The sequence below is a fragment of the Euprymna scolopes genome, chromosome 30 (assembly GCF_053919585.1).
Source record: "Euprymna scolopes isolate OS-2025 chromosome 30, ASM5391958v1, whole genome shotgun sequence".
Classification (NCBI taxonomy): domain Eukaryota; kingdom Metazoa; phylum Mollusca; class Cephalopoda; order Sepiida; family Sepiolidae; genus Euprymna; species Euprymna scolopes.
The window spans coordinates 39,662,362-39,676,175 of NC_136511.1; the positions used below are offsets into that span (position 1 = coordinate 39,662,362).

General features: G+C 41.6%; 1 protein-coding gene across 1 annotated transcript in view; it reads right to left on the reverse strand.

Moving 5' to 3' along the window:
• LOC145254756 (iron-sulfur cluster transfer protein NUBPL-like) overlaps positions 1-10,765 on the reverse strand; it is a 55,561-nt gene extending 44,796 nt beyond the window's left edge. The window contains exons 1-2 of the mRNA XM_080113506.1: positions 10,567-10,765; positions 571-721 (exon numbers count right to left, since the gene is read on the reverse strand). Coding sequence (XP_079969632.1) covers positions 571-721; positions 10,567-10,674 — 259 coding nt within the window. The 5' untranslated portion in view covers positions 10,675-10,765. The remainder of the gene's footprint in view (positions 1-570; positions 722-10,566) is intronic.
• Between the last annotated feature and the right edge of the window lie 3,049 nt (positions 10,766-13,814).

Here is a 13,814-nt window from a genome sequence, read left to right on the forward strand (position 1 = left end):
AAACAATATCTATAGACAACTTATAAAAATATGAAAAGGTATTTTAATTTTTATAGATAAATATTTATATTCTAATATATATAGTCAGTTCGACTGAATATTTGACCCCACCTAGCCAGTGAATTAGGGTAATTTTCATTTTGTGTTTTATATAAAATTTCCAATTAATTATTTGTTGAACGATATATAAAAATATTAGGTTCTTGACCAGAATTCTACCTATATTTAAAAAAAAAAAGAAGAACCTGTATGATTTACATACTTATGACGAAATGAAAATATCATATTCCAAAAGTCATATAAATTAATCAAGTAGTTTTATTTTTCTACAGAAAACCATTTTTAAGTGATTAATGGGAATTCACAGGCATTACAACATACACATAAATAAACATTACTTTTAAAGATGACTGAAGGAGACAGCAGGAAAAATGTAGTTGAAATAGAAATTGTGAAATGTTTGTCCAAACAATAGAATGAAGGAAGAATATCTTCTCACAAAATTCAGACACAAAAATCAGCATTAATTATCCATCTTTGATTCGGTGTGGGTACAAGGAAGGATCTTACCTGCTGTTGTTGATTTACCAACTCCACCTTTGCCAGAAGCGATCGCAATGACATGCTTCACACCATCAATTGGTTTCCTCTTGGGAAGTCCTCGTGCCATTCTCTGGCGCCGTAATTCTTCGAGTTTTTCTGATTTTGTATTATTAGCATTCTGGAAATAAGAAGAGACAAAGAAAATATCATTAATTGATTAGACATGATAAATAGGCAGAACCTCTTATAGTTATATGTGGATGACTCTCTCTCTCTCTCTCTCTATATATATATATATATATATATATATATATATATATATACTTTGTTATGGTGATGGAAAATATAATAATTTGTGCCATCATACAACTCATCAGAGACAAACAGATGAAATAAAAAAGGATACTTAAGGAGGATGGTAATAAAAACAAACAAACGTGAAAACACTTACTAATAGAAGAGATTTGGGTGAATCCATTGAATGCATGATGTACGATACAGTGGAGAAGAGGAGTGATTACTGGAGTGCAACTTGAGTGTCGATGGAATGCCAAGGAATATTTTTAATTTCATTTGCATGGTCCATGTAAATGATGAAGATGTAAGTGTTGTGCTAGAAGGCAATGAAGATGAACCAGTGGCAATACTCAGACCACAGAAAGAATGTCCTCTTATGATATAGGCATGGGAGTACTCTCTAGGTACCAAGTCGAACGATATGCAAATATGATGTGAAATAATCTTTAATAATCATACGGTCTAAAATGTAAACGGCAATATAAAATACTGTAATAGAATAAATTACAAGTAGCATCGCATCTGTTCCAACTATTAGGGAAAAGAAAAAGGAAAGAAGAACGTGAGTTTGTGGAGTCGTTATATACATGTGGAATTAATTTGCATATGTGGGAGAAAAGAGGTTTTAAATTGAATTGGAGAGGACAGTGAGTCGAGTTTCTGACAGCTGAGAGTGGGCAGAGACATTGAGAGTTGCTGGTGTAACTTGAGTTAAGAGGAGTTAGTACAAATTGCGGAGTTGGTGTAAAGGAATTCAGACAAATTATTTTTTTTTGGTATAACAATAATTTTGAATGAAATCTCTAGGTACTAAGTCGAACGATATGCAAATTATGTTGACGGCAATTTGAGGAATGCAGCTCACATTATTTTTTAGACTGTGACAACAACAACCGTGCCAAATTATTATTATGTTTTTCATTTCATATATACTATTTCTTCAAGAGTCTATATGCTACAACGTGGTTGTTTTCAAGTCTGATGTCAACAAATAAATTGTTCTTAAAAGTTATCGAATTTTGTTCATTGCATTCAACATTTTCAATCCTCTCATAATATTCTTCACCATTCAGCTGAAAATCCATTCATCTCATTACTCTGTATGTTTGAGTATTAAGAAAAATGACATTAATGGAGGTGATCTCCAGAGGTCGATTTTTAGACCTTTATTATTCCTGATATTCATAAATGGCCTCCCTGATAAAATTGTGTCCGAGATGGGTATATTAACTGATGATACCACGATCCATAATAGACATGACAGGAAAATGAATGAACACATATTCAAGGCAATAGCAGAAACCCTGGAAAATAACCTTCAATCCATAGTGGAAGGGTCTGTAAGTGGATGGTAACATTTAATGCTACTAAGACTAAACTTCTTTCCTTTAACAACGACTAGAATACCTTCTCAACCACCGATTGTCCTAACAAATGACACCCGACCTGAGAGTTCAATTTCCTGTGCTTAACATTCACAAGCAATATAAATTGGAACAAATATATTGAGGACATTGCCAAGGCTTCTGCAAAAAAGATAGCCTCCCTCTATTGTGCTAGAAAATTCTTCACACCAAAGAGTATGTTGCGGGGAAGCCTGAAGGTGGTTAGCCAACTGACCGTGCAACTAAATATATATCAGACACAAGGACAAGGAATGAAACAACAGGACAAAGAAGAAATGACAAACTCTGGTGGTTTAGTTTAAAGACGAAGATTCGCCTTTTATTTAAACAAACGAAAGGGTGGCAAATGCAAATTTGTTCACTGGGCGATGCTGGTCCGGGATCCGTCGCCGGTGTATTCGGTAAGGGGGGATGCTTGTCGGTTCGCCGTAAGCTGGAATGACGTCGGAGGAATCGGCGTGGTAACTGATGCGGGTGATTGTTTGACTTGGGTCCGACTGAGATGTTACTGATACGTTAGCCTCAGGCTATGAGAGGAACGGACGGACAATTGGCAACACTGAGTTTTCAGCATCCACTAGGTACGGACGGACGCTCGGATCGGACTGACACTGAAGGAAGAAGTCAGTGTATGAGAGGTACAGACGAACGAATTAGCAAACACTGAGGGTTCAGTGTTCATCAAGTACGGACGGACGCTCGGATCGGACTGACACTGAAGGAAGAAGTCAGTGTATGAGAGGTACAGACGAACGAATTAGCAACGCTGAGGGTTCAGCGTTCATCAAGTACGGACGGACGCTCGGATCGGACTGACACTGAAGGAAGAAGTCAGTGTATGAGAGGTACAGACGAACGAATTAGCAACACTGAGGGTTCAGTGTTCATCAAGTACGGACGGACGTTCGGATCGGACTGACACTGAAGGAAGAAGTCAGTGTATGAGAGGTACAGACGAACGAATTAGCAACACTGAGGGTTCAGTGTTCATCAAGTACGGACGGACGCTCGGATCGGACTGACACTGAAGGAAGAAGTCAGTGTATGAAAGGTACAGACGACATGGAGGCCAGAGTCGTGGTGATGATGTGGACTTCTACGGCGTGGAGACCGGAGCCACTGTAGTGGTAGTGGACTTCTACGGCGTGGAGACCGGAGCCACTGTAGTGGTAGTGGACTTCTACGGCGTGGAGACCGGAGCCACTGTAGTGGTAGTGGACTTCTACGGCGTGGAGACCGGAGCCACTGTAGTGGTGGTGGACTGGACTGCTACAGTGGTGAGACTGGAGTCACAGTGATTGCGCGAGCGTCGAACGGTTAGGGAACCGTGAGCAAGTGCAGAGCTTTGCCGAAAAAACCAAGCCGACGAGCGGCGAAAATATCGCCGAAAATATTCAGAGGGCTGCTAGATACCGGGGACGGGCAGGAAATTGTTTCTATTTATAAACAACAGTTAATATTAATTCCCGGATGTGTTCTTTACGAGCAGTCGATGCTGAAGGATTTCGTTGTTTGTATTTCAAAGTTTTTTCCAGGAAATTAAAGTTTGTTGTTTTTGTTATTGTTGTAGAAAAGATGTTTTTTTTAAATTTCTTTTCTACAACGGGGCCCTGAAATCACGTGACAGCCGCCGACATTGCTGCTGCTGATGATTTTGGCGAAAGGCCCTCAATTGGTTGTCGTCTGTCGCGCTGTTGTTGTTGTTGTTGTTGTTGTTTACTTGCTACTGCTGATTTCGGTAGAGTCTATTAATTGCTGTTCGTTTGTAATGCTGTCGTTGTTGTTGTTGTTGTTTACTTGCTACTGCTGATTTTGGTAGAGTCTATTAATTGCTGGTCGTTTGTAATGCCGTCGTTGTTGTTGTTGTTGTTTACTTGCTACTGCTGATTTTGGTAGAGTCTATTAATTGCTGGTCGTTTGTAATGCCGTCGTTGTTGTTGTTGTTGTTTGTTAGCGGCCAAGCCGCGACAAGGCCCCCTCCCTGGATAATTGATCGTTATCAATTAAAGTAAATGTACGATTTGTATTTTTCTGGGAAGGTGACTTTCCTTCCTACACGGGTTTTTCTTGGTGGGATGGTGTGTGCTTCATGATCCGCTGCTGGCTCTGGTGGAGCAGGTTGTACCCGGATGCTTTCTGGTGCAGATGGGGGATCTCTATGGATTGAGCTGCGTTCAGGCTCGTGTATGGATTTCTCTAGTCGAGCAGGTTTTACTCTATCGATCGAGACGGTGTCTGTTCGATTTCCTCGCTCGATGGTGAGGTGCTTGTCCGAGCGTTTCTGGACTCTAAAGGGACCCTGGTATGTCGGTGTCAGGGGCTTCTTGACCGCGTCATTACGGATGAAAATAAATTCGCAATCCCGGAGCTGTTGTGGAACGTGGGTGTTTGGTGTGGGTTGCCTTGGCTGTGAGTACTTTAACTGGGCCATTTTATGGCGTAGTTCTTGGGTGAAAGAGTTTGTAGCAGTGAGGTCAAGCTTCGTATCATCGAAAAATTGACCGGGCAAGGAGAGTGGTGTGCCAAATACTATTTCCGCTGGTGAACATTCCAAATCCTCTTTGAGAGAGTTCCGGATAGATAGGAGTATTAGGGGGAGTTCATCCACCCAGTTGTTAGTGGGGTGTTTCGTAGATAGAGAAACTTTGAGTGTTCGATGAAATCGTTCGACGAGACCGTTGGCGCATGGGTGATAGGCGGTGGTTTTTATATGTTTAACGCCGAGCATCTGCGTAAATCCTTGGAAAAGTGAGGATTGGAACTGCGCACCTCGGTCTGTGGTAATGATACCGGGTACGCCGAAGATGGCTATCCATTCTCGCAGTACTGTCTTTGCTACAGTGTTAGCAGAGGTGTCACTGATGGGTACTGCTACTGGCCACCTGGAGAATCGGTCGACTATGGTGAGGAGGTATTGAAAGTCCTGGCACATCGGGAGGGGTCCGACGATGTCGACATGAATATGGCTAAATCGTGCGTCAGGGTTGTTGAATGTGCCTGGTGGAGATTTCGTGTGTCGTTGGACTTTGCATTTCTGACACTCAAGGCAAGTCGCTACCCAGTTCCGGACATCGAAGTTCATGTTAGGCCAGACGAAACGGTCAGCGATAAGTTTAACGGTTGCCCGTTTGCTGGGGTGTGATAATCCATGAAAGTGGTTGAAGATTTGTTTCCTTAGTGCCGGTGGTACGTAGGGCCTGGGATTGCTCAACTTTGTGTCGCAGTACAAGGTCTTACTGCTGAACGGTGCCGGAAATTCCTTTAGTTGCAGAGATGTGTTTTCTAAGGCCTCAGGGAGGGTTGTGTCGGATTCCTGAGCTGTCGCTATCATCTCTTGGCTGAGTGGGCCGTCTTCAATAGAGTTGACGTCAGAGCGGGACAGGGCGTCGGCAACAGCATTGTCTCTTCCTTTCACGTATTGGATGTCGGACGTGAACTGCGAAATGTAGTCCAAATGCCTGATTTCGCGTGTCGAATACTTGTCAGAGTTGTTTGACAGGGAGGTTGTTAACGGTTTGTGATCTGTAAGAACCGTGAAATGTCTTCCTTCCAATAGGTGCCGGAAGTGCTTGATGGCAAGGTATATTGCCAGGAGTTCTTTTGAGAAGGTGCTGTACCTCGACTGTGCCGACGATAATTTAGCTGAGAAGAATGCGATTGGACTTCGCTGATTATCGATTTCTTGTTCTACCACGGCCCCGACTCCAGTGTCTGAAGCGTCTGTCGTGAGGAATATCCGCGTTCGGACGTCCTGGTCAAGGTGTGCTAATTTCGTGAAGTTAGCCAGTGATGCTTTTGCTGTGTGGAAGGACTTCAGCTGGTCGCCTTCCAGAGAGATGGGTTTGTTTTTTCTCTGTATGATATTCGTCAGAGGGGTGAGGAGACTTGAGCATCCTGGGATGAATCTTCGGTAAAAATTTATCATTCCCAGGAAACGTCGCAGCTGCTTGATTGATGTGGGTACCGGAAAATTCTGGATAGCTTCTACTTTCTCTGGCAGAGGGGTGATTCCACGAGCGTCGGTGTGATGGCCTAAAAAGTCAATGTGTTGTGCTCCGAATTCGCATTTGTCTGGGTTGATCCGGAGGCCGTAATGTGCTAGGCGGCGGAACACTTCATCCAGATGTTTCTCGTGTAGGTCAGCATCTCTGCTAGCCACCAGGATGTCGTCAATGTAAGCATAGACGTAAGGTAGTCCACGCAAGACTTCGTCTATGAGTCTCTGAAATGTTTGGGCTGCGTTGCGTAATCCGAAAGGCATTTTGGTAAACTCAAAGAGTCCAAAGGGAGTTGTCACTGCTGTCTTTGGGATGTCCTCTGAGGCCACTGGGACCTGATAGTAGGCCTTAGTCAGGTCTATTTTCGAAAAAATTCTGGCTCCCTGTAGGCCGGCGGCGAAGTCATGGATGTGAGGAACGGGGTACCGGTCGGGGACCGTGGATGAATTTAGTTTCCGATAGTCCACGCATATACGGAACTCGCCGTTCGGTTTGGGTACCAGGTGCAGTGGTGAAGCATATGGGCTGTCCGATGGGCGGATGGTGTTGTCCGCCAACATCTCTTCAAATGCTTTCTTGGCGTAAGCTAGTTTGTGTGGAGGTAGTCTTCTGGGTCGGGAAAATGCTGGTTGTCCGGTCGTCTTAATGTGGTGTTGCGTCTGGTGTTCCCCTGCATCGGTAGATTTAATGGGCTGAGTTAGGTCCTTGTACCGGTGCAGGATGGTTGCGTACCGTGGATCGTGTTGTGTTGCCACGCTGATTCCCGTCGTGTTGAGGCTTGAAGGGGTTCCTATGATTTTTATCGAGGTCACGCCGTCAGACAGGGTCCTTGTCCTCATGTGGACGGACAGGTTGTAATAGGCCAGGAAATCGGCACCGAGTAATGGTGTTTTCACATCGGCCAATGTAAATGACCATTTGAAATCCCGCCTGAGGTTGAGGTTGAGGGTTAGTTCCTTGTTGCCGAAGGTTTGTATGGTTGATCCATTTGCTGCTCGAAGTTGAAAGGAGGTGGGTTTCAGGGTGGGTCTGTTGGTGGGTGGTATAACACTGATAGCGGCGCCGGTGTCCACTAAGAATTTGAGACTGTTATTACGGTCCCACACATAGAAAAGACGACTGTGTGGATGTGTCCCGACAGGAGTAGTCGTCGCTGTCTGTCGGTTTATTCGTTTCCCTGGGCCTTATTGTAATTGCAAGGAGGTTGGCATTTTTGGGCCCGGTCACCGAAGGATTGGTGGTACCAACATGTGCCTGGGAGGTTCCTTTGTCCTCGGCTTGGGGAGCGGGTACGGCTTCGGTTCCGGGTGTGGGGTATTGGGCTACGTTGTCTCTGGCGTAGGGAGAGTTTGAGCTCTCTCAGCTCTGCTCGCAGTCGAGTAAGTTCGTCTTCCAATCGTCGTGAGCGGTGCCCGGGGTCACTCTCGACATGATGTATCCGTTGGTGTGCCTGTGAGTATACTTTGTCGGCCGAGTCTGCCACTATTTCCAGGGGCGTCTCTACGGGTACTAGTGCCAGGACCTGGGTAATGTTTTGCGGAAGCCGATCCAACCAAAGACCGCGGAGAATGGGCTCTGCCATGCTGTTGTTGCCGAGTCGGCTCTTCATCAGTCGCAGGAGCTGGGATGGGGTTCTGTCCCCGAGAGTCACATTCGAAAATAGGTCTCTGATGAGATCCTCGTCTGAACGGCCGGTTCGCTTGAGGATTGCTTCCTTAAGGCAGGTATATGGGAGTTGCTCTGGAGTGTTGAGGAGGATGTCCTCTACTTCTTCTACCATAGATGGAGGTAGTGCCTGCACCACTGAGGCGTATTTCGAGTCCTGGCGAACGACCCTCCGGGCTGCAAAAATTGCTTCGAGCTGGATGAACCAACTCCTGGGGTTCACTGGATTGTAAGGCGGTAACTGGACCAGCGGGGCAGAAAAGTTAATCTCCGGCTCTGTGCTTTCTGCCATCTTCTCTGCCTGTCTATTTTTCCAAGCCTGTGTCTGTAGTATCACGTCGGGGTCACCACTTGTTGCGGGGAAGCCTGAAGGTGGTTAGCCAACTGACCGTGCAACTAAATATATATCAGACACAAGGACAAGGAATGAAACAACAGGACAAAGAAGAAATGACAAACTCTGGTGGTTTAGTTTAAAGACGAAGATTCGCCTTTTATTTAAACAAACGAAAGGGTGGCAAATGCAAATTTGTTCACTGGGCGATGCTGGTCCGGGATCCGTCGCCGGTGTATTCGGTAAGGGGGGATGCTTGTCGGTTCGCCGTAAGCTGGAATGACGTCGGAGGAATCGGCGTGGTAACTGATGCGGGTGATTGTTTGACTTGGGTCCGACTGAGATGTTACTGATACGTTAGCCTCAGGCTATGAGAGGAACGGACGGACAATTGGCAACACTGAGTTTTCAGCATCCACTAGGTACGGACGGACGCTCGGATCGGACTGACACTGAAGGAAGAAGTCAGTGTATGAGAGGTACAGACGAACGAATTAGCAAACACTGAGGGTTCAGTGTTCATCAAGTACGGACGGACGCTCGGATCGGACTGACACTGAAGGAAGAAGTCAGTGTATGAGAGGTACAGACGAACGAATTAGCAACGCTGAGGGTTCAGCGTTCATCAAGTACGGACGGACGCTCGGATCGGACTGACACTGAAGGAAGAAGTCAGTGTATGAGAGGTACAGACGAACGAATTAGCAACACTGAGGGTTCAGTGTTCATCAAGTACGGACGGACGTTCGGATCGGACTGACACTGAAGGAAGAAGTCAGTGTATGAGAGGTACAGACGAACGAATTAGCAACACTGAGGGTTCAGTGTTCATCAAGTACGGACGGACGCTCGGATCGGACTGACACTGAAGGAAGAAGTCAGTGTATGAAAGGTACAGACGACATGGAGGCCAGAGTCGTGGTGATGATGTGGACTTCTACGGCGTGGAGACCGGAGCCACTGTAGTGGTAGTGGACTTCTACGGCGTGGAGACCGGAGCCACTGTAGTGGTAGTGGACTTCTACGGCGTGGAGACCGGAGCCACTGTAGTGGTAGTGGACTTCTACGGCGTGGAGACCGGAGCCACTGTAGTGGTGGTGGACTGGACTGCTACAGTGGTGAGACTGGAGTCACAGTGATTGCGCGAGCGTCGAACGGTTAGGGAACCGTGAGCAAGTGCAGAGCTTTGCCGAAAAAACCAAGCCGACGAGCGGCGAAAATATCGCCGAAAATATTCAGAGGGCTGCTAGATACCGGGGACGGGCAGGAAATTGTTTCTATTTATAAACAACAGTTAATATTAATTCCCGGATGTGTTCTTTACGAGCAGTCGATGCTGAAGGATTTCGTTGTTTGTATTTCAAAGTTTTTTCCAGGAAATTAAAGTTTGTTGTTTTTGTTATTGTTGTAGAAAAGATGTTTTTTTTAAATTTCTTTTCTACAACGGGGCCCTGAAATCACGTGACAGCCGCCGACATTGCTGCTGCTGATGATTTTGGCGAAAGGCCCTCAATTGGTTGTCGTCTGTCGCGCTGTTGTTGTTGTTGTTGTTGTTGTTTACTTGCTACTGCTGATTTCGGTAGAGTCTATTAATTGCTGTTCGTTTGTAATGCTGTCGTTATTGTTGTTGTTGTTTACTTGCTACTGCTGATTTTGGTAGAGTCTATTAATTGCTGGTCGTTTGTAATGCCGTCGTTGTTGTTGTTTACTTGCTACTGCTGATTTTGGTAGAGTCTATTAATTGCTGGTCGTTTGTAATGCCGTCGTTGTTGTTGTTGTTGTTTGTTAGCGGCCAAGCCGCGACAAGTATCCTATATCTTAACAAAGTCACAATTCACTTATTCATGGATGTTGTTTCCCCATCTCGGCTGGTACATTTATCATTAGTCTTTCACTTTTAGACAGTGTTCAACAATAGAGTTTCAAATCTTATAGATCCCATATTATCGGCTAAGCTCCAACCTCTGTCGCATCGTCACGATATTACATCCGGGACATCCCTCCTGTACCGGTTTTAAATAGGTCTTCTATTTTAGACCTGAATTGGGCTACAGAATTTGAACAAAAACAAAGCGACTTTCACAAACTAACTCTAAAACGTAAGTTAGGATTGGTTTGGAATTGGGTTAAGATGAGTTAGAGTTATGGTTTAAAAAAAAAAGAAAAAAGAAGTTCGGTTCCTATTCTATAGCAGTAACCTGAATTGAAAGTCAGTCTTCGAAACTTATCAAAACAACCAACAAGAAGTGAACCAAACATCAAAATGAAAGCATGATTTAAAAATATCAGCGTTTTTATCTACTTTTTCAAATGCAATACTTACAAGGCAACTGCTGTGGAAAAATAGCGGTCGATTAAGGCGGTTGGCTGTAGATTTTTGAAACTTGTTTACGATTTGACGAAGGGCACATGTTTTGATAAAAACAGCCATTTTGAAAAACTTCAGAGTTATCTCCCTTGAATATTGGAAAGCCAAACAATCAGAGTTATTTCCCTTGGTTCATACATTTTTTTTTTTTTAACAAATATTAAATTGGAGAATACTTTTTCTTTTTCTTCTTTTTCTCAAAAACTGATTTCCTGGAATGTAAAAAAAAAAAAAAAAAAAAAAAATGATTTCAATTTCCGTTTTCAATCTTTAGGTTACTATTGATTTAGCAATAAATAAGCAGAAGAATTTAATGTGTAAATGTTTATTTTAACTAATTTTTGTAGGAATTTTTGACACCCCTAACACGAAACTGCGAATAAAATATAAAAATCTCGTAATTTCTCTGTTAAAAGTGGGTTATTTATTTTCTTTATGGATTATACTTCCAAAATAAACTATTACAGTTGTTTTAAAAGTAATAGAAATATTTTTTTTTTTTTAAAACAGTAATGAATTTTCCGAACTCAATATTTTTCAATTTTTAAACTTTAAAAATCTATCAAAGTTTTTTCTATTGATTCTATTTTTACGATATTTTCAGGGTCAATGTGAAATTTTATGTTCTTTCCAATAAACCGAATATAATATTTTAGACAAACGTTTTTTTTTTTTAAATTCACGCCCCCCCCCGCATTTCAAGTTTCTCTTAAAAAGTAAATAATTAATTTATGTTGAATAGTTTTATATCTCACAAATTGAAGAGAAAAGGTCAATAAATAATATATTCAAATTTAAAAAAAAAAAAAAAAAACGTTTTTTAGAAATTTACCTGTAAAGTCCGAAGTTTAAAACCTTTTTTTTTTTTTTTTTTTAAAAAACACATTGTTTTTTTTTGTTTTTTTTTTTTTTTAAATGAAACCTTGGTCCTTGCTTCTTTAATTGAAAAAAAAAAATTAGGGCTTGAATTACATTTTTCGAGGAGTTATAAGCTTGGAAAGATGGGGTGGAATTATTCACTATTTTCACGAAATTTCTGATACTGCCAACAGAACACCGACCAATAAAATTTGTGTTTTTTTTTTTTTTTAAATGTTTTCGGGGTCGCTGACATCGAATCTAAGATTCAAACCCGTCGCAAGTTTACCGTTTGTATGGTATTAACCCCTGAACCCTCGCACTATTTTGTGCCAACTCATCGCCATCATTTATGCTATTCTTACATGATGCGTTCGCGCATGGACGCGCGTAGTAAGGTCACTTGTCACATCGCGGAAGAATTTTTTAGCAGACATTTAAAATAACAAGAAAGTTTTCAAAAACAAAATGTGGTTCATTTTTCTGTGTTACGTAGTTTTTGATGCTTTTTAATTGATCTAAAAAATTAAGTTTTTATGAGCGATTTACAAAAGCATTTTTAATTTTCGTTTTTTTAAATTTTTTATTGTTTTGGAAGGTTTTTTTTTTCAATTATAAAACTTGTACAACATTTAACAGGTGTTGTTTCTGCAGTTTGATTTACCGTTTTTCTGTAAGGGGCAGGGCAGGGGCATGGGGGACGGATGGTGTCGCGAGTGCGAGACCACCCGTCCCCATCATGCCCCTGGCCCCCCCCTAATGTAAACAGAATCTTTGTGAAAAATTAAACAGTTCTTCTGCTCGATGTATGTCGGCGCGTTACTTACGGAAAAACGGTAAATTAAACTGTAGAAGCACCTATTAAATGTAAGTTAGCTGAAAAATCAATTAACAAAAAAAAAAAAACTTTTTAGAAGTTAGAATGAGGGATCATTTGACATGTTTGCTTTCTTTTACTGTATCTTCTTTCCCCTCGGTCCGTGGTGTTTATTTTTATATTAACTAACTAGATCCAGGAGTGAAATTTTTTTTTTCTTTTTTTTTTTTTTTTTTTTGCATAAAGAACAAGTTTATGTGCGGACGTAATTGTAAGCATGTCACATAGCTGCTAGTTTTGTAGTTTTGATAATTTCTCAACTGGTGCCACTTGTTGCATGGATGATGTAATTGCTTTGGAAGAGTCTATCTTCTGGGTGTGGTTTATGCATTTTCGCTCATCCAGTTGGTCAATAAATATATCGGATTGGAAGGTATGTCAATATTTTAATTTATGCAGATTTCATATATATTTGTAGCGACCGCTACATACATCCAGATTCCTATAAGTGGTGATCCTCTCATGAATTCGGAATCTGATGGACACTCTGACGAAATACGATCACTCATTTCCAACCTCCGTGTATAATCTGCATGAAGACTGTCATTTCACTAATCCTTTTTTACTTTGCAATCCCAGCACATTTTCATGCATGAGGGATCTTCTTACAAATAAATCACACTTTTATGCAATGCTGATACACCAGTACAGACCCACTTGTACTTGGACTCTGCAGACTCCCTTGCAGACTTATATTGATCTACGACAAAAAATCTTGACACCACTTTTCTTTCGGACTGCCATCAACTTGCAATAATTCTATTACTTCTTCTTAGATCAACTTTTTGTCTAGGAGGAGAGTCACATAGCAACCGTTACATATGGCCAAAGTCCTATATATTATTATAGAATCAATTTTCTATCAATTCTTATATATTATAAAGCTGTGATTTCAAAAATAAAAAATATATCCATATGACTTGGGTGCATCAGCTATAATCGAAACCAAAACCAAAACCAAAACTTATGAAGAATTCTTGGTAAAATTATTTATTACAAGAAATGGAAGGTCATAACAATTAAACGATAGTCACTCAGAAGGAAAATGATGTAAGCGTGATACAAAATAACATAATCTGCATAAAATAAAATATCATATTTAAGCGTATTTTATGACAGGGCAACACCGGCCGCCTAGCTAGTTACATATACAGTGGGGAAAATAAGTGTTGGACACATCCCATTATTCTTTATTTAACACATTTCTAATGCAGCGAATGACGCGAAAATTTAACAAGAAATAGTTACTCATTTAAAAATAACAAATAACTTTAGAAATTGGAACCTTTTAATGCATAACCAAAAATTATATAATAAAAACGAGAATAGCCTGGAAAAAAAGTGTTGGACACACTAACACAATTTCATCTAATATTTAGTTGAAAACCCCTTATTGGCTATTACAGCTTTGAGACGTTTTCTATACGACGAAACTAATTTGTGACAACGTTCAGGCAAGATTTTGACC